Consider the following 23,178-nt stretch of genomic DNA (forward strand, 5'->3'; position numbering starts at 1 on the left):
AGTGTGACGGTGGACAGTGGGCAGTGGCGGATATTTGACAGTGGGCACTGCAGCTTCATCCTGTAGATGTGCATGTCGTCCCTTAAAAAAATGAATCGTTTCCCCTTTTTGAGCACTCAGGAGAGGGGAAAGCGACCGCCTCCTTTAGAGGGCGGCTGCGGACCCTGGGGGAGCGATTGGTCGCTGGAAGTCGTGTCACTGAGTCGGCTCGCCTGCTGAGTCGGCAGTGATGCCGGGTGCGCTGTGTCACACATTTGTCGACTCATACACTCCCAGGGTTGGAGCGTCACAATCCGGCTACCAAGCGCTGACACACAGGGCTGGAATGACACAATTCGGTGACATACTGACACATAGGACTGAAGTTATAGCTGACACTGTCCCAGTTGTGCTCAGCGTTGGCGTGACTCCATTTGAACACTTTGACAGCGACAATCATTGCACGGATTTGTAGCACCGACGATAGTGCATGATGCCCAATGACCGAGCGAGACTCTCCGTCTCCACCCCTGTCCGAGCACAAAAAGCTCAATGGCTCAATGACCGCCACAAAGTTGTAATCAATAAAAGCTATCAGCGAAAACGCGGGACGGCCTTAACTTTTTCAGCCTGGCTCGTTGAGTGAAATTATCTATTAGTAGTGTCTGGGGAAACGAGCCTTCGTCCCGCACGCCGCTACTTTTTACGTCACAGCCGGTCGCTGCCGGTCAATCGACATCAGTTCATTGCGTCGGCTCCGACAATGCGACCAGCACATGTTCATCGGGCCGGCGAGCGGCGGCCGATCCTCCCCACTCCCCATGGCGGCCGCTGCACCGACCAGCGCGAACCAACCGACGGGCCAGCCGCGTGCCGCCCGTTCCGAGCTGTCGCTCCGGACACCGCTCCAAGCAGCTCAACGCTCGGTCGACGCGTGCCACAAGCCGATGCTATGTGCCGGTGACCACAGTGAAACCTAAGCACACCAATTATCCCTCCGCAGGCCCACTTGTCTCTCGTACCGCGACGCGACACCGGCCACACCGTCCGCGATGCCCACCGACAATGGTTCCACGTGCGCGCTGTAGCGTGGGAAACGAGCCGATTTTGGGAGCAACCTCGTTTTCTGGTGGCATCGCAGCGGCGGCCGGCTGGCGAGCGGCGTGCTTTCTACCTAACTGGACCGTGTCATGGTGGCGCTCGCCGGCCTCCTTGGTCGCGCGAGCCGCGGCCGCCGCGAGCCGCCGAGCCGCCGAGCCGCCAGTGAAGCGATGGCTGTGGGCTCGAGCGGCTGAGGTGCGCCAGGTGCGCAGAGCGTGAGACGTGAGACGAGGTGTGAGCTGTGCACGGAGAGAGAGACATGCTCTCAGTGATGCTGTTCGAGAACGCGCGATCGTCCATCAAAAACCTCGGCAATGCGGCCACAGGACAATGGCTGGCCAAAAGAAGTTGTTCAAACTCAACTCGGTGAGTACCTCTCTCATTACCGCCATTGGGCCGTTTAGTGTGGCCGTTCTCCGAATATTTTCAACGGTTTGCTGCCAATACCATCAACATGAGCAGAGCGCAAGATATTGTGCATGATTTTAGTTACTTTGGGAATGGTCTACTGCCTTCAACAAGGAAAACAACGTTTACTGTGCAACTCAAATGCCATCGTGAAATGTAAACAAAAGTATACCCACATAAATGCATTATGCTAAGTAAGAAATGTACATATGCATATAGCAAAAAAATGTTGTTAATACGCTTGCATTACCATCGTGTTTGTGTGAGAAAAAATGAATGCAGTATACTTTGTGCGTTTTTGGCATTTTTGGGCTCAGAAAACAAGGCGCTACTTCATAAGAAGCCTTTCGGCCGTTACGCTTTGCAGCTTTATTAGTTATAAAACGCAGACGGTAGGTAGTCAAGTGATTCATCCGTATGCCGCTATCTTCCTAAGCAATCATAAATACAATTAATAACACACGTTTGATTACGAAATAGCTGCCTTTCCTATCTGGAGATTTTCTATGGTGCCCATTTATTGATGGCATGTTATCGACATTTCTGTGGCTATTTTGTCAGATTTCGCACGCCATGGGCTGCTAGAGCTGTCCACTGTCCGTGATCATTCTCTGCTCCACCTTTGATCTGTCACTGAATTTCCATCGGGTGGACAGGTGTTGGTTTTGTTGTCCGGCGGCGGATACTTGTTGTGAAGCAGGGTTACGTGAGAGGCAAGCAGAGGCGCACCCCCGGTGGCAATGGCACGTCGCTAGGTGTGCGCGGCACGTGATGGTAGCTGACAGGGGATAGAAACGACACGGGCTTGGCACGGGAACGGCACGGCCACGGAACAGGTATGACACGGGTGTATGACCTTCCATGGGAGGGGTGTGACAATGTGCCGAGTTTTCTCGTGCAATTCGCGGCAGATAGTACCTATCGCGGTGGCAGACATACTGATTACTGAGGTCACCTGTACGACCGCAAATTACCTGACAGTCGAATTAAGATGGATTTGCTTGGTTCGTTTGGGTTGCAGTGTTGGAATGACAATGCTTGGGATGAGGACATTCTTGCGCCTGCCGGCCACCTCAAACCCTTTGGATTTCCTTAGCCCAATGCAATTCCAGCAGCTCACAAATCGCGGCAAGGTATTAACGTATCATACACTTTGAAAATCCCATCCATTTATTTCGTTAAACTTCCGAAATTGACACTTTGTGTCGAGCTTAAGGAACACTTAAGCAGAGTCAATTTGGTGGCGAACGACCGGCGTGCGTCGTAAAGCGGTTTTCAGTGGCCGTTTGGCGGCGGGATAGTCACCTGGACGGTGTCACGTCGGGTAATATCGCCGCTGACAGTGGCTGTCTTCACCTGGCCGGCTGAAGTCGTGTGCCGGGGCTGTCTGTGCTCCATACGGCGGCGACCTTATGGTGGATGGACGTGTGACCGAGTTCTGACAGACAGTGGCCGGCCGGTGGACTGTGTGAATTGATGGTGTGATGACGGGAATTGGATGGAGGATGATGGATACAGTAGAGGACTGGCCACAGCCGGCGTGCGTCAGGTAGCTGTCTGACCGTCGAAGGATAACAGCTGATCGGTGACGGACAGCTCGTGACTTGAGTCCTGGGCTAGCTGCTGAGTGCTGACTAGGCTGAGTGCTGACCCATATATGGAAGCAAAAAAAAAGGACAACAAACGTGGAGAAGCGGCGGCGAGACCAGCGCATTCTGAATCCGGTAGAGTGACGGACCGTGCGAGTCTATCAACTTTTTCAACCGACAAGCCCCGACAGCCAACGGACGGCGGTCACTATTGAATGGTGCAGATGTGCCGTCACGGACCCTATGACGCTGCACTCGGTCTGATGATTAGTGCAGCACGGTGGCCCCGTGTGCACGGACGATCACTGGCCCATTTAGCGCCTGTCCAGACTGCTGACCATGTGCGGCGGCGTTCCGACCGTCCCAAGCTGCACTGTTCCGCAGCCGTGACTTCGTCCCAATTTCACACTATGATAGCTCTCTGCGGCTAGTTCGCGGTTTGATTTCTCCAGTTCTGCACTATACGGGATGCTGTAGTGTGTATTAGCCATGTTAAACGGACGCCCCGTGAGGCAGACCGCTGACATTGAGGAGCTGCCGTAACGATCGGCCTCCGTGACCCTGTGAGTTCGTGGCTGCCGGACGGACATAACTGCGCCGCTTCCGTCGGCATGAATGGCCCATCACGTGACGTAACAACGACACGGGCCCCACGTCTGGCCCACAATGATTATAGGTCGTTTGACAAGCACGAGACATAACAATAACCATTCTCCTCTTGCTCTTTCTTACCGCCCCTAAACTCTCTCTCTCTCTCTCTCTCTCCTCTCTCCCTTCTCTACTCATCTCTCTCTCTCTCTCTCTCATCCTCTCTCTCTCTCTCTCTCTCTCTCTCTCTCTCATCCTCTCTCTACTCATCTCCTCCTCTCTCTCTCTCTCTCCGCTGTTTTCCCATATTTCTTGCCCATTCAATAACGTGATAATTACCCGTTTTGTGTCATGTGCACCGGGGCGAGTGGCAGTAAAAGTGTTGGCCGCCCGTGGCGCGGGGTGTCCGCCTGCCGGCCGGACCGGCCCCCAGCCGGCCGCTGTTGGCGGATTCGGCCAGCCCGCTGGGCCGCGCGGCCGAGCTGGCATACTAATAGCGCCGGCCAAGGTCACCGGTGGTCCATCGGCGACTCGTGGCGGCTCGGCCAGGCGAGCTGCAGCCTGCTGACCGCGGCCCACACCTGCCAGGAAGGGCGGGCGGCGTGCTGTATCGCATCCATAACGACACAGGGCTGGAGAGACAGCGCGGACTGGAGGGCTGCCGTCGCCCATCACTGTCGCTGCCGAGCACCGCCCCTGCCGACATCTCCAAACTGGGTAGTAAGACGGCCCTCCCGTGTCCGTCGGCCCGTGAGCCGGCTCGGAGCACGGATTTAACCGACAATCGGCTCACGGCTGACTCAGCAGGGTCGGACCGGTCCAGACCAACCACGCACCGCCGCGCCTGGCACCAGCCGAAAACCGGGCCAAAATCAGCGCTCAGCGGCCAGACAGCTCCTCAGCGCTCAGCTCCACGTGAGCCTGGAACTATGCAGATGGCCGCTGCAAGGTCCGCGATGGCACACGGCCGGTACTGAATTCTCAAATAGGCACCTGAGCACTACTCGTATTGATTCCGAACACATCCTGCACCTGATATCGACTCGGAACCGCAGCACTATCCTCGCTGCACCCAAACACTACCCACACAATGCACCTACAGAGTCCGTCCTAATCACCTGAGCTATGGCCGCACCTGTCAAACAATCAATGGGCGGCGACTCAGCTTGTATTGCATCCGTCCACTCCAGTGCCGGGCCGAGCCCTTGCATTGGCTGAATTGTGGTGTCGTGTGGGATGCATAATTAGCCGGCAGCTGCGCCGGCGCGCCCACTGGAGACTGCAACACAGGGAGCAGCGGGTAACACCGGGCGGCCCGCCCGGTGGGCCCGCGCCCGGCCCACTCCTGCAGCACGCGTCATCGGGGTGGAGTTCTCAGTTCGGCAGCAGTGAGGGCTCACGGCGGCGGCCATCCACAGTTAAATACACACCCACGTCTGTCCGCGCACACGCACGGTTCCACACATTGAATGTGCTTGGGGCGCGTGTAATTTGCATGTAACCTGACGTTCATAAATACATATACCTATCATTGATGCACTGACGGCAGAATATATCACATATCAGTGACGCGACGTCAGCCGTGGGATTGCTACTGCGCAGAAACCGGCCAGCGGGTGGGCGTCAGCAGACGGCTCCGGGAGTGATGGCACAGATATTTTCACAGGACTACTCCATAATACATACACTCGAGAGTCGAGACTGAGTGCATATCTACGCACGTAGGTACCGGATATGATATAATGAGACTCACTCCCTTGGGATCCAAAACAGGTGGATATCTACGATAACGGTCTTGCGAAAGCTAATTAAAAAGTTCGTTGACAGTAAACATGCTTTGTGTTACGATTGTTTCATTTACCTTCTTCTCCCATCTAGTAACTATAAATAGTTAAACGGTATAATGCGAAATTTCGCTGCGAATTGCAGTTGTGATTTCCTAAAAGGATGGTCGTCATAGTCAAGAAGCCGGCGTTCAGAATGTGAAGGAATCTGGGGCATTCAAAATGTGTTCAGAACCTAACATTAGTATAGAAAAAGTGACAGAGCTATGCCAAAGTTAGAATTCGTATGTTTTCTTACAGCATTCTGAGTTGAAAAAAGACAAACAAACATGGGACACACTTTTATCATCGCCAGCCAAAAGTGTCAAATCGCACAAGTTATTATAAGATAATTATGATATTTTGCTTTTGACATAACTAAGTTCCTCCTAAATGTTACTATCTTTAACTCTAACGTCTTGTTGTCCGTGAATAGGCACCTAGGATCTAGAAACATGTACACGTTGAACATACGTAGGCTATCAAGACCTGAGGAAAAGACCTTAACCCTCGCCGGCACAGGGGGGGTTGATGCACCCCCCCCTAAGGTTTTTCGCGAATAACTCGCGTAAAAAGCGGCTGATCGCGACGAAACTTTCAACACCCTCGCATTGATCAATTTTACACCTACCCTGAAAATTTCATGACCCTGACCCCAATGACCTTTGACCTGTGACCTCTTTACCGTGACCATGTTTGACCGAAATCGCGATTCGGCGTATGTCGGCTCGCATTAGCCGCGCGTTTGCAAGCTTTTCGTTGTTTCAAACGTTCAAACATGTGATTTGATGTTGCTCCCATACATTAGGGTGGGTGTCAAGGTCACCTGAAGGTCAGGCCAGGTCATTGACCTTTGGTGACCTCGGGTGACCTCGGATCACTTTTTCGAGTTTTACATGTTTCTAGGCTAGTGTTTGGAGCTGAATTCGAATTTAGCAACCATTTGAACATTTACGAAGTAGTTTTGGTGCCTTCGTAACATGTTACGAAGCTGTCAGAGGCGGTTGACACGTATTACGAATACCCGTCACAACCCCTACCGGTTGACCTGACCTGACCTGACCCGACCTGGTCTAAATGCTTAAATACATCATCTCTGATCAAAACTAACACGATATTCGTGATCAGCACCCCGGAAAACCACATAGCAGCCACACTTTACGACTTTCTAACAGTTCCCGATTTTCCCGGTTTTCGGGTCATTGACTTGACCTGGAAGGTCACCCGATGACTTGGGACCTTAAAATTGGGTATCATCGGCTTCCTCTCGTGACGGGCAACACGCTCGTTTTTACCGCGAAGCTCTAGCTCGATCAGGGGCCAAACGCGAGGGGGGTCGTACCCCCCCTTACCCTGGTGCCGTCGAAGGACGCAAAATGGCCTGTGCCGGCGAGGGTTAAGGGTGGAGTCGGCACTGCCTTAGCAGAAAAATCTGCCTTTTTCAGTCGGCGAGCCACGGATTCGAAGATCGTGTGCTCTGGTGAAAACCACAGAACAGTCGTGGCCGCGGCAATAAGGAAAATGACCAAGCCATTCGGCAAATTAAGTAAGCTGCACATCATGATTAAACCACCAGGTAGATGTTATTTTATGGCTCCTTTGCTCACGTCGAATGAGATTCAAAGCTCCAAGCTTATTGTCGTTATTTAGATACCGTACGATACGATAGAGAAACACAACTGTTATTCTTCAAACGTCCTTATCAAGGTGAACTATATCCTATATATTTACCAATTGTCTTCAGACATCTGGGAGTGCAAGCAAATCAAAAGAGTGCGATATTTAATTGTACGAAGTGTCGCGTGTCTGCTCTGTTTTGCCATTGCCGTGTGACTGGGGTGTTTTTCGTACCAGTTCGTGCAGAACCAGCCCATTCTGACGGAAGTCTCTAGCTTCATAAACAGCTTCGCCTACGAACCACGCATGTAGGGCTGTGTCAACATTTGACAATGCAGTTTCGGCGACAGGCAAAGCTCGTTAGTAGTGTCTTTGTTGCGAAATCGACGCCACATGAGATGGGCCGCACGCTACGTGTGAATACACAATTGAGTTGGTAAGATCGTCGTAAGAGCGGGAGGTACATACTCGTACATGGGACACTTAGAGCTGATGTGAGTGGCGAGTGCATATATGTTCAAGTATGCCTGCGCCCTGCAGAGGGATGTAAATGCCTTTGACCGAAGGTCGTCCCCATGTTTTTTTTTTTTTTTTGGAGGTTGATCGGCTGTGTTTATTGTTCCTTCGGTTATAACTGTGTTCAGTCATATTCGTCAGATAATGTTAATTTCGTCAGATTATGATCTGATAGCAAAATATTATTTTCCTCAAAACACACTTTTCCTTTTTGTCCCGTATACGGAGACACGGAAGCCAGCTAACCGGCCGCCATGGACAGGGGAGTCTCCAGATGTGTTAGATGGCTGTCTCCATAAACAGTACCGGATGCAACCAATTGGGCGGCTGCCTATGGACAGGAGCGCCTGGTAGATGGCTGCCAACAGACAGTCCAGGGCGCAACCACGAACGGCTGCCTATATGACCAGGGTGTCTGTCGTGTAAAAGTCTCTAAACCCCGGCGCGGGGCGGGCGGCGCGGTCACGCACCCAGGCGGACCGGGGCGGCGGTTCCGCGCTGCTATCTCTCTGCCGCCGTGCGGCCGATAGCGGTCTATCGCAGGCACACGGTAGGCTCGGCGCCACCCGCGACAGGAACAGTTTGCGGCCGGACAGGAGCGTCACTGACCGGTCGTGGCCACCGGCCCGGGAGGCCGAGCTTCACACGAGCTGTGGTGTGAAGTAATGTACTGCGAGAGGCGTCGTGGAGTCGCAGTGTTTGAAAAGCAGTTTGGAGGGGCGCTGCACCCTTTGTGGTGAAGTGTGCAGTGGGTGACTATAGTCTGACTTGTGAAAGAGAGACTTGACTGACTTGAGACTCAGCTGTGAGCCTGGTCGCGGCTGGGCCGAGTGTGCAGTGCAGGGGCCAGGCTCACTGGGGCCTCTGGGTACGTGCGACTTGGCCTGCCCCTGTTGTGCTGTGTCGGGACTTTGTTGCCCTCCGACGAGGCCAGGGCTTGGACCCAGCCTTCGTTGAACACATCAGCAGTTGAGAACACTTACCAGGTGGTACTTGCTACCGGCTCAAGGAACTCACTGCGGTCGGAGAAGCACAGCCAGAGGAGAGTTGCCCTTGTGTGCGCGTAGTGACTATAGTGCGACTCAGTCACAATGGCCAGACGCAGTTACTATGAGGGCTACGTGGTGCGGCTTCCCTACATGTCAGTCCGACAGGTGAGACTGGGGTGTGATTGTGAGCTGTACGGTGAGACACAGGTAAGCCGTGTGAGCTCCGGTAAGACGCAGGCGAGTTGTGTGAGCTCCGGCGAGAAGAGATGTGATTGTGGTTTTGTGAACTGTGGTCACACTCACACACCCCAGCGTTAATTCTGCTGCTCGGCGTCCATGTTACAATCCAGCCGGGCAAGTTTCTGTCAATTGGGGTCGATTATCGATTCGTAGTGCTTGCACTGCAAGAGCACCAAAGCAACGACGCTTTCTATTGGCCCCAGCAGTGCAGTGGTCAATATAAGCGCATTTAGGGAATCAAGTAATATGTATATTTATCTTTAGCATTAGGTTTCATTCACCGTACCTTTTAGCGCAGATAAATAGGTATGTACAAAGTTTTTACGTCATACCATCACGGCACCAGAAATTAAACAAGATGTGGTTAGTGCTCTGATTTAGGAAAACCTCATCACTGTGTTATAATTCTCCTCCACAAAGGACCGCGTAAAGCTATGCGGTTTTGGGCGACTTTCACCGTCTGGCACAGCGCTGTGATAAAGCCCCGGTACTGGCTCAGCGCGTGTTTACCATAGTAATCCCCTCTGGCTGGAGAGCGATAGTGTCTGAGCTGACCTTTGCGAGGTGACTGAGCCGTCGGGCGGACGGACCGCGTGGCTTGGCGCGGCAGGTCCCTCTGCGAGCCTCGACGGGTGGCCCTGCCTCGGCCGCAGCCGGCCGGGACTCCACCGCTGCAGGATTTCTGTCGCGTGCGACGTGAAAATGCCGACACGCAAGGCTCTAATATGGCGGTGGACAATGTGTCCGTGCGACGAGCGCCGCCATAGAGGTCAAACTTCCGGGCCAACCAAGTAAAAATCGACCTTCTTGATGTGCTTTAGTCGCTTGCTTTTTGTAGCGAAAATAAAACACAGATTCGCTGTTTTTGGTGCAGCACGGCCATGCCTTCAATACATTTACCTCTGAAATTTTGGTAGTACCTAAGCACAGAAAGACTCTACTTCCCGGTGAGCTTTGATCAGCGCATAGGCCAAACTCATTTTTAAGCTAAGTTGAACGACAACCGTTGATATTAAAGGGACTATCCCACCTTTAACATGGGGTTTGAGTTGAGATAGCCAAGTTTGCGGCGAGGTTCAGAAACCACTATCTATCTAGGTTGCAACCCCCGCGGCCTCTTGGTGTTGAAGAAATTCGTTCCCTTCATTTGAAAATGGGCCTTGTGCAAGGCCCTATCTTCAACATGGAGCGACCGTTAGTGTGACGTCATCTCGTTTAGTCATTCTGATTTAAATGGGTTTGTTCGTTGCAAAATCGCTTAAAACTTGGTCTGAACTTTGTTGTGGTGCCTACAGAGTAAAAAGAATCAGCTTTATGACAGTAATGTGGCCTGGGGAAGGAGGTAATTTTGGGCTGTGACGTCACATATTTGAAAGTTTGTGTTTGGAATATGGGAAGCCTAAGATGTTAAATGAAAAATAAATGCCAGAACCGTGTTCCTGGTCATCCAATCTATAAAGTCGGGCACAATTTAACTGGTTTTAACAACATTTTAGAAGGTGGGATATTCCCTTTAAGTCAGGGAACGTATCGTGACTTCGGCACATACCTATAAAGCTATTTCAATTGATATTATTCCATTTTAGCAGCGTAGTTTTTATCAACGCTGTTGATGAAAATGTCGGAGTGTCAGCACTTCCTCAACCGTTGGTGAATGTCACCGTCTATCTGACCACCAATTGAACAAACATTTCGTTATACGGCGACAAGAAGCCGACAGGTCCATTCCGAGTACTCAGCCACAGTCCTTGGACCGCGGTGCCGCGCCCAGCTAGGTAGGCCAGTTTGTCCGCGGGCGTGCCGAATTGGCTGTCCAGTCTGTGAGTTGAGCGTCACTCACTATTGACCGCTCTGGTGGGTCGGTGTCGGCGCTCAGTGCCCGGCCCGGGTCGGTGGCGACTAGAGTTGCAAAGTTTTCCCAATGGGCTGCTACCGGCACCGCCCCGCCCCACAAACATTTTCTGGGATACCGGCATGCTACCACGCCCCAAGCAAAAAAAACCGCCAAATTACCGGCATACTAAAAAAACCTGCATTCTTGATTCTGGCTTACCCCTACATGAGATGCCACATTTTGGGAATTTCAGTAACCGCCCCACCCAGCAGCCACCCATTGTCCAACTTATTACAATTCAATAGCCTCTTAGTGTCCAAAGTTTGAATCATATGCTGATAAATTTTGTGCAAAATCAAAAATACCGGCATGCTACCGGCAAGACATGCCAGATACCACCAAAAAACCTGCGGTAGTGAAAAATTACCGGCATGCCGGTAGTGCGGTAGGGAAATTTTGCAACTCTAGTGGCGACGTTAGCTGTCCCGCCAGAGTCGGTTTTGACGTCAACTGTCGCGCCAGAGTTGGTATCGACGTCGGCAACTGCCCGCCAGACAGAGTCGGTATCGTTGTTGACGCACGCTGTCCGCGGTCCCACGCGCCGGTCCGTTGGCCGACTTTACAGGCCAATTAGTCTATCATTTGGTAATATACTTGTTGGTGCGCCGTGCAGTTGAGCGCATAATGTTGATTCGATGATCATTATGCTATATCATATAGTAGTCCGTCCGAACGATGATAGATCAATATATTCTCAGGGGGTGCACCTGGTCGGATGTCACATTAGCACAGCCAGGTTCGTCGTCGTCGGTTGGATTGGGATTTGTCCGACCGCGGAAACTGCTGTAAAACAAGACCGCGGTCGATAGAGCGGACTACCAGCCGAGGTTCTTTGAACGACTGATCTCCTATACCTTTGTTCTTTTAGTTAGTTAACCTCGCGAGTTTCGGTTACCTACGATGATATAATTAGGCGCAAGCCGACACGTTCTCTCCCTTTGATTTGAATCTAGCATGCATCGCTAGCAAATGTTTAGACGTCCAATGCCACGACAATGTCAATAAAGTTTTATAACAAAATTGTGCACGCACCGTGGCGCAGAATTTGATGAACAGCGAACACGTTTTTAAACAACAATGCATTTATCAAACAAATTGTTATAAATACAAATTATTATAAAGATTACAAACAAATGCATCTACCAAGTACTAAGTGTTATTCGGTGTCAATGGAAAAGAAGGCATCACCATTTTTATTTGGTGCTCAGCACCAGGCTTCTAGGTTAGCAGCGCTTTGTTTTCTTATTTATTAGGTACACTACCTCGTAAGTATGTTTCGCGCTCCATTTATTATTTTCTACCGTCGTTTTGTACGGTTCCACTCAGCTGGTCAAATTGTTAATAATGTGCTCAGGTGATTGGAAGGTGCAGTGCCGGGCCGAGCACCGGTCGTGTGTCAGCGATGGCCTGCTCGGGGCGGCAGGCGGATGGCTGCTTCGGGCACCGTTCCGTTCGTCTCGCCTCCGCCCCGATGAAGATGAATGAGCCCCTGTCGGGCGACTCCGGCGGCCCGTATAGGTAGGTCGCGCCCCGCGGCTAGCCGTATACCGTGATACGCAACACGAACCGATCGACAGGCAGCTGACTCGCCTCGCCAAAGGAAGGCTTCTTGTTCGCTTTTTATGTGGACAAAACTTAGAACTGTTTAACTGAAATATATCTATTTACACTTATGGCCAGTTAATTATGTTAAAAAATATATTTCAAGGAAAACTACGCACGATTCTTGATGTCGACAATCTTAGCTGTGCAAAATATAATGCATGGGACTTATAGCAGTACCTATAATGCAACGTTGGGCAATGTTCCTGTTGAGATACCACCGCTGCTTTCGTAAATCGTGAGTATGGATAAAAGGTCACGCGGCGAGGTAAGGTGCACGATTGTAGGTGGCATCAGTTTAAACCCCACTTGAAACGTGCATTTAAATTATCATCCTATACTTGACGATAGAAAGGCCGGGCTATAAATGGATGCTGCTATCGCAGTGCCATCGCTGTCGCCCAAGGCTTCCGGTTGACACATGGGCTGCGTGAATCACGCGTCAATGGGTCTATAGATTGCACTGGTGCACCGAACCCATAGGCCTGCATATCTTATCAATCTTATAAGAGGCTGATCAACCTTGAAATGTTACACATTATCGCAGACATAAATCATGTATGGTGTTCGATGTCATTTTGAAGTTTTGCGTGTGTTGTTTTCATTCCAACTTCTTTCACCGCCCGTCGTGCGTTGTTAAGTGTCTGGCTGATTTCCGCTGGCTGGATGACGCAGCCCGGGGCGCGGCGGCGGCCCTGGGTCGGCTCCCGACAGCCTTGTCACCGGCCCAGGGCGGGCGCATGACGCGACCACTGGCACCGAGCCAGGAGCTCCGTCCGGCACCGCTGAGCAACAAGTCACGTGACAGGCCCGCCGGCAGTGCAGCGAGCGCCCCGCCCTCAGCTGAGTGACCTGTCGGCGGCTGAGGGAGGTAAAGTACAAAAAGGGTCGTGGAAAGGAGTTAATGACGTCACTTATTATTCCCAACATTAGGGTCAGCATTAGGTTCCAATGTTAAATTGATTCGAACTACAGGAAGTCATTCATCGTCTGGGCCGGACACGGCAGGCAAGCAGGCACGTGAACGATTATTGACGTAGCGGTGTTAACGACGGCTCTGGTAAATCGAATTTCAATCGGATGTATCTAATGCAGATTGGTACCATGGTTGCTCTGGGTAGTGTCAGTTGCATTATTTGCTTAAGAAGCCATAACGTATATTCTTTTGGTACTTTTATTTGGAATGAAAAAAACTTGAATTTTGGATTTTGATAAAAACATGAAAGCTGCCAAAAATAGAATGATAGAATATGTAGATTGTAGGCAGATAAAAGCACGAAGTAACTTACCTATTATGTTTGAAAACTGTACATAAGCTATTGCATTTCAACACTTCAGTCCACACGTTTTACGTAGGTAGCCCGTAACTTTGCGTCTCTATTGGCCCAGTCCTGAACCGAACCGTCAGTGGGCTCGGCTCGGCAGTGACGCTGCAGCGTCACTGCCGCCCCCCCCCCCCCCCCCCTCCCTCGGCGAGTCGTGAGCCGCGGAGACTCGCCGTCTCCGCGGGAGGGCTCCTGGCCCCAGCGCAGCCACTCGCAGCCACACGGGGAGCCCTTAGGGAGAACTCGACTGCCATTAGCTGGCGTTCTCGGGAGCAGTGACTCGGCACGCTACAGGCAGACTGACTGTCCAGTTATCCAGTTATCCAGTTATGTCTGCAACTGCCCAACGTCTATCTATTTATCTAGTTATAGGCAGTCTATCTACGAGAGAGTATGTATTTGCCATGCGCCAGTCCACACAGCAAAGCAAACCGTCTCTTTAGTCCACGACTTTGTAGACAATCCTTCCAGCCCACGTCATAGCGAGGCGTTCTTTTAGACCACGTCATGGAAGACTGTCACAGTCCGACCGCTCGGCTGGCCCATGCTGAACATGCTTAAACGGAAACTTTATAAATCGGGAAACAGTGAGACGAACTCAGACTTTGAAAGGAGGGTGGAAGCTCTGCGAGGATTGATTAATGACGATCTCTATCTGCAGTAACACTTCCATTGCATTAGTTTTTTTGCTAGAACCGTAGCTGCAAACAATTGCCTGAAATATGCTCACGAATATGCTGACATGCGGCATTTAATGCACCAAGCCAATTACAGTTATTTGAATCATTCATATTTGCATTGCAACTTGCATTGAATAACAATTCAACAAATGAAAAACAAATTTATACAAGTACCTGTCAAACAATGCTACTTAGATTCGTGACTTTGGATGCTCCTCGTACTGTAACGCTGCATCGTAATTTATCTTAAAAATGGATCTAACTATGCAGCAAAGTTTCCAAGGCAGCGGGGCCCAGCGGCAGTGGTGCGCCACTCCTCGCGATACTTCCTAGTCCAAGTTACAAGTTACCAGGCCTCTGGGGGTTCCTGCTGTTTGAAGCCAAGACCGAATTATTAGCAACAAAGAGGAAGTGTAATGGCCGCGCTTTGAGTCGGGAACTGGGTCGTAGACGTCCGAGTCAGCAGCAGCCGGGTGCTTCCGAGTAGGCCCGTGTCCTCGCGTAACTCTGATGGCTGCCACGGGCACCTGGTCTGTCGGTGACGAGCCGGCTAAAATCGCTCCGCTGGGGGCAGTGGACCGCAGTCGACCGGCGGGGTCACGACCGGCGGACTCGAAAGATATCGGACTGGACGACCATCTCAGCTCTACCACGAACTGATGTTACGGTCGTAGCCTGCCGCGGTGGGTCGAATCACCAGCAGCGGCCACACAACTACAACAGCACACTATAATTAGTCCGACAATGTGGTCAGAACAGAGACGACACGTTCGCTAGAAAAGGTGGACAGAGACGGGCCAATTTTCCGGCCGTCTTCACTCGTTTCCATGTCGCCGGCCGGCAGCCGTCTCCTGGATGCAAGTTGAAACCGCATCTGCCACCTTATCCCCGACGAAAATGTGGCATGAACGAGCCGCGCATCCCAGCAGACAAAGTCTTCGTTATTTGATACGGCTTTCTCGTGATTGTTTCAGGATCTCGGGGAGGGTAGGACAGGGAGGTGGCACCTCCTTGCTTCCTGACACTTTGTGTGGCGTCTGAGGTGGCCGGACTCGACCTCAGGTGCGCTCTGCCGGACCCGGCGCGACGGCGACCATTGCTATCGAGCGCCAGCCGTTCCCACTCCGGCTGTGCTGTGACCTCTGACCTATATGTCTGCCCGCCGGGCGTGCGGCGCCTGCATGCTACTGGTGCTGTGACAGCACATATCGTCGGTCCGCGCTTAGTCGGCAGACAACGATCACAAAGTCGGGGCTTTACCGATGCGTTCGATGTTCTGAACCTACACCTACGAACGTTCTACCCACATACGAGTTCTACCCACGCATGCAATTTCCTCTCCGCACCGTCAACGTTCTACCCAGGTTCTACCCACACGATCTGCGTACTACCCACATGCTCAACGACCTACTCACGTATTCAATATCCTACCCACACGAGCTTGACTCGTATGGTAGCTGAAATCGGTAGGTACCATACAAATAAATTAAGTATGTATCGGACTGCGACCGTCGTCACTCCACGACATTTCATGGATGGTACCGTAATTAAAAGTGAATATATATTTCAGGCAAGTATGAATAATAAGAAAACAAATGTTATGTGGAAAAATAACAATTATTTAATAAATATCATCTGATAATCAGCTTAATGAGCATTTACTCATTCAGGAAATCACCCACGTTGATACAGATAATTGGCAATTTATTATCTTTATCTCATGCGCAGCTATGAGCATCTGTCAAGGAAGTACAATACGACACGAATCTATCAACTCTGCCGACCAAGCAAATATATGAACATGATTGTGTGACCAACTCGTGCCGTGCACACACAGCCGAGGATCCACTGGCAACTACTGTCTGACGTCATCAGGCGAGTGCCAACAGTCGGCAGTGTCGCCAACATTAACAGTATGACGTCATCGACTGTTTGCCCGCTGACGGACATGGCTCTTTGTCCGTGGCGGATAAGTAAATAGCTCTGTCACTGGCCTGGTCCTCAGGGCTCGCGGCTATCGGCACGGGATAGTGCTGTGAGGCCGCCGCTGCGAGGGAATGGTCAGCGGGGATGCTGGACGAGGGTCCGTGGTTCCATATTCGGCGTCCCAAGAGCCGGGGACGGCCCAATGCCATGGCCATGGACGGATAGGGGGGGGGGGAAGAGGGACTTTGTGGTGTGGGTGTGGTCCCCACGGGGCACACTGGCATAGTTCGATTGATCTTCATGCCATTATGATAGTCTTCCATTTCTCTTTACTACGAGTTCCTCTTGGTCGAGCCGCCATGGAGCGCTGACAGGGAGAGCTAACGGAGGAACTCGATATCGAAGCAAATATTTGCAGTGAAACTTTTTGCAGACCGCAGCATACATTGCACCTTGGTGCCATTTCCAAACCCCGGTCGAACAGCCATTGCTAGAAAGTGTCAAGTGACAACATGAACATCTGCAGGCCTGCGCGGATAAGATGTTTGCCTTAGATATGCATTGTGAAGTGCAGACACGCCTACTGTATGGGTGAGTACCGAACTATATTTGGGCTGCGATAGTGTGGCCGATTGTGTCGAATACTGCAGTATCAAGGTGAGCGATTGTTGATGATATCTTTATCCGACATTTGCTCTGGCGCCTCAAAGGCCTCGACGAGAAGTGTCCGATATCTGAAAGCATTATAGATCTGACATTGTCTTGCACCCGACAATATGACCGATCTTATTTTGACCGACATCAAACACTGGACTGCCGAGCATGTCTTCAGATAGTATCTGATGTCTCGTTTTTCGCGATGTTAAGTCGGTAATTACAGTAGGTAAGTCTTTTATGTATAGTCCACCAGCTCACAGTATCTGCGCTTTTTGACATCCGAATTCCGTCGCACCTATCCGTGCTTCTATCCTCAGGATACTGAAATCCTTCTCCTCCAAGCCGCAACCCCCCTCCGGGCTGGACAGGCAACTTTATCTCATGCGGGCTGCTCCCTTGGAGCGGCACCGCTGCTCCTGAGGGAGCGCACCCCGTAGCCGGGTGCAGTGAGTGCCTTGGGGCTGGGTGGCCTGTCCTCTGGACGGGCACAGCCCCGGCGACTCACTAGGGTGCCTGCCCAGACCAATGTCTCTCCCTAATTCCTATCATCCTTCCGGCTCTGCAATGGTCTTGTCGACCGAAAGGGCCTAACCCAACAAAACAAAGGATGGTCGCATGGGCGGTGGGACGGTCATATATGGCGGTGGGACGGTCATATAAGCGGTGGGATTGTTGCATGAGGTGGTGGGACGGTCATATGGGACGGTGGGATGATCATATGCGCGGTGGGACGGTCATATATCATATATGGAGGTGGGACGGTCATGTGGCGGTGCGGTGGGACGGTCATATGCGCGGCGGGACGGTCATATATCATATATGGCGGTGGGACGGTCATGTGGCGGTGCGGTGGGACGGTCATAGCTCGTCATAATGGCGGCGGGATGGTGGTAAGTGGGATGAGTGGATTATAATTATTTGTGGCGGTGGAACGGTTATCTTGAAGTTGTCAGATGCGGTCAAATGGTATTGGGTGGTTGCTGGCTAAGTGGCTGTCAGTGCTCGTATCCAGGAGAGGCGGTAGGATGGTGACGAAACGGAAGAGGCTGCACAAGCAGCGAACGGGTGACCGCCGCCCACATCCTCCCACTGCCTTCCCTCGAAGTTTTACGGTGACATCCGGTGCTCGTTCTCCTCCCGCCTCACACCTCCCTATTACACACCTGCCGATGGCTTAGCACATGTACAGTCCTCCCATCCCGGCCAACTTCGCCGCTGGGCCCTCCCCTTCCTTCCCCAGCTGCGTCGATGTCGACGCGTCGGCGCTGCGCGGCGCGCCGTCGGCCCCGACGACCGGCCGACGGCCACCTCAGTCGGCCGGCGGTGGTGACCTGTTGCTGGTGTCCGCGCGACCTGGCGTGACCCCCGGCGCTGCTGTCACCCGCGGCACCCCAGTGGCACTTGCGGTGACCTTAGTGATTCCCGTGACCCTTCCTTAATCCCAGTGACCCTTCCTTGACTCAAGTGACCCTCTCTTGACCACACGGACATTTGTCTGTCCTCACGAAAACCCATCCAACCCCACGGACTCTGCACTGACTCGGGCCTCCGATTAATGCCCCGGGTCTTCCTCTAATTATTTAGTCCTTCATTTGAGCACACATACCACCACTTGACCCATTCAATCTCCACCTGATCCCACGGGCCTCCGCTTGATCTCCAGACATCCATGTAACATCACTGGCCTCTGCCTCATCTCCCTTATCGCTACAATGGCGCTGCGTGGACCAACATTGACTGAACCAAAGCACTCGGTGATATTACCAAGCATTGCCTGATTTGACTGGTGGTGGCAACCTTCGTCGGTGTACCAAAACTTGTGCCACCACCCGCGGCGTGATGTTGCCTTGAGCGGCCTTGTGCAGTTGATCAGGTCGTAGAAAGATGGACACGCTGTATATCGACGCGGTGCGACGTCGACCGACCGCCATTTTTCGACAGCCGGTAGGTGCCACTGAATATTTCGATTTACCTTCCGCGCATTGTTAGCTTTCCATTCCTCATCCTCTATTTCAACTCGTTATGTTGCGAGAGTCATAAATGCTTATTTTTATGACAAGTTTTACTAAATTAAACATCAGCCATCTTCATTTCTCTGAGTTATTCTGTTGTTTATAACTTACTCTGACCACTGAAAGTGGACAAGTTGCTCTAAATCTATAATCATCTACATCTCAATTGATATCTGCCTATCTAACGTCCAAGTTAAATGACCTTATTTGGAAAATTGTTTCAAGCATGGGTACTTGGTACCTACTTCTAAGGGCTAAGGCACATCTAAAATGAATATTTCAAATAAATTTACTTTCGGCGCTATATATAGTAAATGCGTGCAAGTCATGCGGCACTTGTGTATAGCGATTAATAAATCTCATGAATGACGTCCAATTTCCGTATGAAGGGCACAAACGTCTATCATACTGTCTAGAATCGATCGAATGCCCATTACATATACCGCTCCGTCTTCTCCGACACCATGAATAAAGGTCAAAGAGAAGCGTTACCACTGCCAGTATACGTGTTGAATTGGTGTCAGCAGTGGTGTCGGTATCATAGTTTTCTGGATCCAGACAACAGGTGTCTGCTGGCTGGGATGTGAACCGGAACGCTCCAGAAATCCATCCATGAACGAGCCGCGCTAATCGGAGCGTGGCTGCCACGGTCCCCTGAGCTGGAGGCGGGCACGGGTGGTTTATCACTTACCGTGCCTGTCTGGGTGGGCCACCGCTCTTCTGCCGTGCCTACCCTGGTGGAAAGGTGTGAGCAAGGCAGTATCTTCTCACCATGCCTACCGGGATTTCCTCCCACATGCTCAGTATCGAAGACATTTCTTTTCATTTATAAGGATCACCACACCGTGGTCTGACTGCATCTGATCGATTTATCAATTGTGTACGTTGTCATAAATCGCCACGAAAAGACTTACGAAGGACGCGGTCATCTGCCGACGGAGGCAAAACAGTCGCGACCTTCATCTTGAAAGGCGATATTTTTCATCTATGTTGACATTTTGCAGCACGGTGGTTGACAGGGTACTTTATAAGGTCATGTTGACCTACACAATGCTACCGGAGTGGCCAGCCCCATTCTTATCCACTGTGGGTGACATGGACAGACCGTCATCAAAACCTCCCACACTGCATCCGAAAACTTGGCAGGGGTCGGACTCCTGCTCGGGTCACCGGGGACAGATTCGGTGCGGATGGCGGTGCCGGCTGCGGAGGCATCTCCCCGCTCCACCCATTGGCAGTGGGTGTTTGTCATCCCTGACTGCCGGGAACGTCATTCCCGACCACCTTAATTCCGAGATATGCCATCTGGAGATTGCAGCGTCCAGTAGTGCCGTCCCGGGTTGCCGTGAAACTGCTGATTCCTCGTTCTCCTTACACTAGTGCTAGTGTGACAAAGGAAAGTGTTTCACCTTACTATAGACATAGAAAAAGAGCGGTAGTGGTTCATAGGGTAGAGTGGCTCATGCTCTCAACGAAATTCAGTACCTTGCTGGCATAATCCAGAAAGGTCGCCGGCCACGTCGCAACGTGTCGTTATGCTATTGATTTCAGTTTAGTCCAACGACCTTCGCCTGACAGAAGGAGAGCGAACCTATTACGCTATCGATTGGAACACAACCCCGCGGGTTAACTGCCCTATCAAAGCATCTTCTGCCAGACCTCGTTAATTCGTCGGCTTTGGACTCGTTGGCATGGGAGCATGTAATATGAATGTGCAGAAACAAATGCAAAGACAATATAAATGCCAGCGCGCCGAACGTCTGCAATTTAAACAGTAAATATTTGATTGTACATACATACATAAAGTACATAAAGTTTGAATGCTCAAAGCATGACGGTGCACCGTGCTCATGTGTGACGGCTCACCTTGCTAACATGTGACGGTGCACCATGCTGACGTATTTGTGACTCGAGTTGTTCCCCCTGTGTCGGGCAGACTCCGGGCAGTGCCGAGGACCTGGCCGCTGTGATGGAGGCTGCCGGCGTCACTCCACCCGGCAGGCACCAGAGGAATCACAGCGCCACCAGCCTCGGCATCAGTAGCAACCACAGGTGGGTAACCAGGGTAACCATAGCGCCACCAGCCTCGGCATCAGCAGCAACCACAGGTAGGTAACCAGGGTAACCACAGCGCCACGAGCCTCGGCATCAGCAGCAGCCACAGGTAAGTAACCAGGGGAACCATAGGTCCCAGCAGAGGAATCACAGCCCCACCAGCCTCGAAATGAGCAGCAGCCACAGGCGGGATACCATGGGAACCACAGGTCCCAGAGGAACCACAGGTGGCCAACCAGAGAAACCACAGGTGGGTGACCAGAGGAACCACAGGTCACCGGCACAAGTGCGGCAAGCTATCTCGCTCCACCGCTTGTCGTCTCCAAGCCCTCTCCACGCACCTCTCTTTCCCTCCAGCCCATTACGGTTCCGTTGGCGGCACCTGTCAAAGACACCGATCGGACCTATCGGGGCTCGGTCGGCGCCCAATCGCCCTGCGAAGCCTACTTCCGGGGCGGCGACCCTCTGTTTCCGGTCGCTGCGCGCTCCCTGTGGGTCCGCTTCCGGTGTGTCCTTGCGCGGCCACTTTGGAGAGAGCGCTGCTGCTGGGACATTTCTGGGTGTGGGTACTGGGTGTCATGAAGTATAAAGGATGTCAGGGGTGGGCGGCGTTGCCATCACTTATCCCACTCTTTAGAAACAGGAGTAAGCGATCAAGAATGGCTCAAGAATGCCTTAATCCAATAGGTAGCTATCGAATTTCAATTTGTCTGGAAAGGTGAATAATTTTCCCATTAATTGATTATTTAGAACGTTATTCAGCTCATACCAACACACGTTTTTGCTCCGTTTAGCGTCTCCCGGTTGTTTGCATGTATTTGCGGCAACTCCACGTTCAACCATAATGGCGCTTATTGCCGGCTCCTTACATTCGGCATATTATTTTGCTGAATGCGCTCCAGCTCATTTATCATCATTACTTTGTAATCAGCCAGCCAGCGCACTTAGTGGCCCATTCTCTTGATTGCGTGGTCAGCTTTCCTGCGATCGCATTCGCGTGCCAGCTGCGACAGAAAACGTAACCTTTGCGTGACCCTCCTTCAGTTAACTTTGAGTCGGTTCCCTATCCAGGCCGCTCGTTACTGTATTGACAGAGCAGCAAAGTCTCTTCTGAACACTTCATACCTTGAATTTCTTGGATGGTAGCCAAACTATACCAGACACTGGAATGTCGTCTCGTGCTGCCGTATTGATCGTCTCAAAAGGACAGGACAGACATAATGCCGCCGGTTGGACTTCATGCGGGTTTTGTGTAATTTCATTTAAACATGACCGATTTTTCTATACATTATATTTCAAGTTCTTTCTTTATGCATAATGAGCAAGAACAAATCAGTGTGCAGGCAAACTTGTTGAAGGAAGAGATGTGAACAGACATGATCTATAAAGAAAACCATTGGCGGATCCAGAAAGACAATCTTGGACGCTGCGGGGTGGCCAAAAAGTTTCTCCAAAATCCAAGAACTCATCGGATTTCGGTTCCTTACGCACTGCTGCGTAGTTTAAAACAAAGTTTTCATATAAATGTTGTTTAGTTTTCTTTTTATTCTTCAAAAAACACAAATTTTCGTCGATTTCTGACGGTGCCGGGGGCATGCCATTTAAAATAGTTGAATGATAAATAATTTATTTATTATTACAGGAAAATATTTTTACTTCGTCTCAGATCATTGCTATATAAAGTCGTTATGAATACTAAATATGGGTAGGATGGACATATACTGATATCACTGGGATAAATAGATACTATTCCGCAATTGGGTAAAAGCATACGCTGAACGAAGCCATACCTACTACTTACCAAGCGTCAGTATCTTCAGGCACCTCCAGTTGTAGGTCTGAGTGACACCGCCCACCGAACCGTTCGGGAATGAACCGCCTCGGGTCAGCCATGTCGGGTCGAGTCGGGTCGGGTCGGGTCGGGTCAGTTGGCAGCGAGTGGTGCTCGAGACATGTCGCGGTTGGGGCTCTTGTGGAGCCAGCGCGGCGTCCAGTCGCTGGATCTCGGGTACACGACTCAAGCGACGCCAATCTGTGCCAAAAGCTGGAATGGCCGAGACAGAACAGTGGTAGGACAGCGAAGTGTGGCAGCGGACTGGTGCCGCTGCATCGCAAAAGGAGTCGGTCTCGATCGCCGCAGCAGATATCCTCAAATCGGGCGCAGGCAAGTCGGGCCC

The 23,178-nt window shown here is 51.5% G+C and overlaps 1 protein-coding gene across 9 annotated transcripts in view; it reads left to right on the forward strand.

Annotated features, from left to right (window-relative positions):
* LOC122371718 (rho GTPase-activating protein 45-like) overlaps positions 1-23,178 on the forward strand; it is an 86,013-nt gene that overhangs the window by 15,424 nt on the left and 47,411 nt on the right. For 2 of the 9 annotated variants that reach the window (XM_043348288.1, XM_043348289.1), the window contains exons 1-2: positions 1,241-1,446; positions 20,883-20,998. In XM_043348288.1, the coding sequence (XP_043204223.1) occupies positions 1,411-1,446; positions 20,883-20,998 (152 nt within the window). In that variant the 5' untranslated portion in view covers positions 1,241-1,410. Of the gene's footprint in view, positions 1-1,240; positions 1,447-8,697; positions 8,776-18,347; positions 18,879-20,882; positions 20,999-22,923; positions 23,166-23,178 lie in introns of those variants that run through there. The other 7 variants (XM_043348282.1, XM_043348285.1, XM_043348283.1 and 4 more) reach the window with 5 other exon arrangements.

Source organism: Amphibalanus amphitrite, unplaced genomic scaffold (genome assembly GCF_019059575.1).
Source record: "Amphibalanus amphitrite isolate SeventyFive unplaced genomic scaffold, NRLGWU_Aamphi_draft 001272F_arrow, whole genome shotgun sequence".
NCBI lineage: Eukaryota > Metazoa > Arthropoda > Thecostraca > Balanomorpha > Balanidae > Amphibalanus > Amphibalanus amphitrite.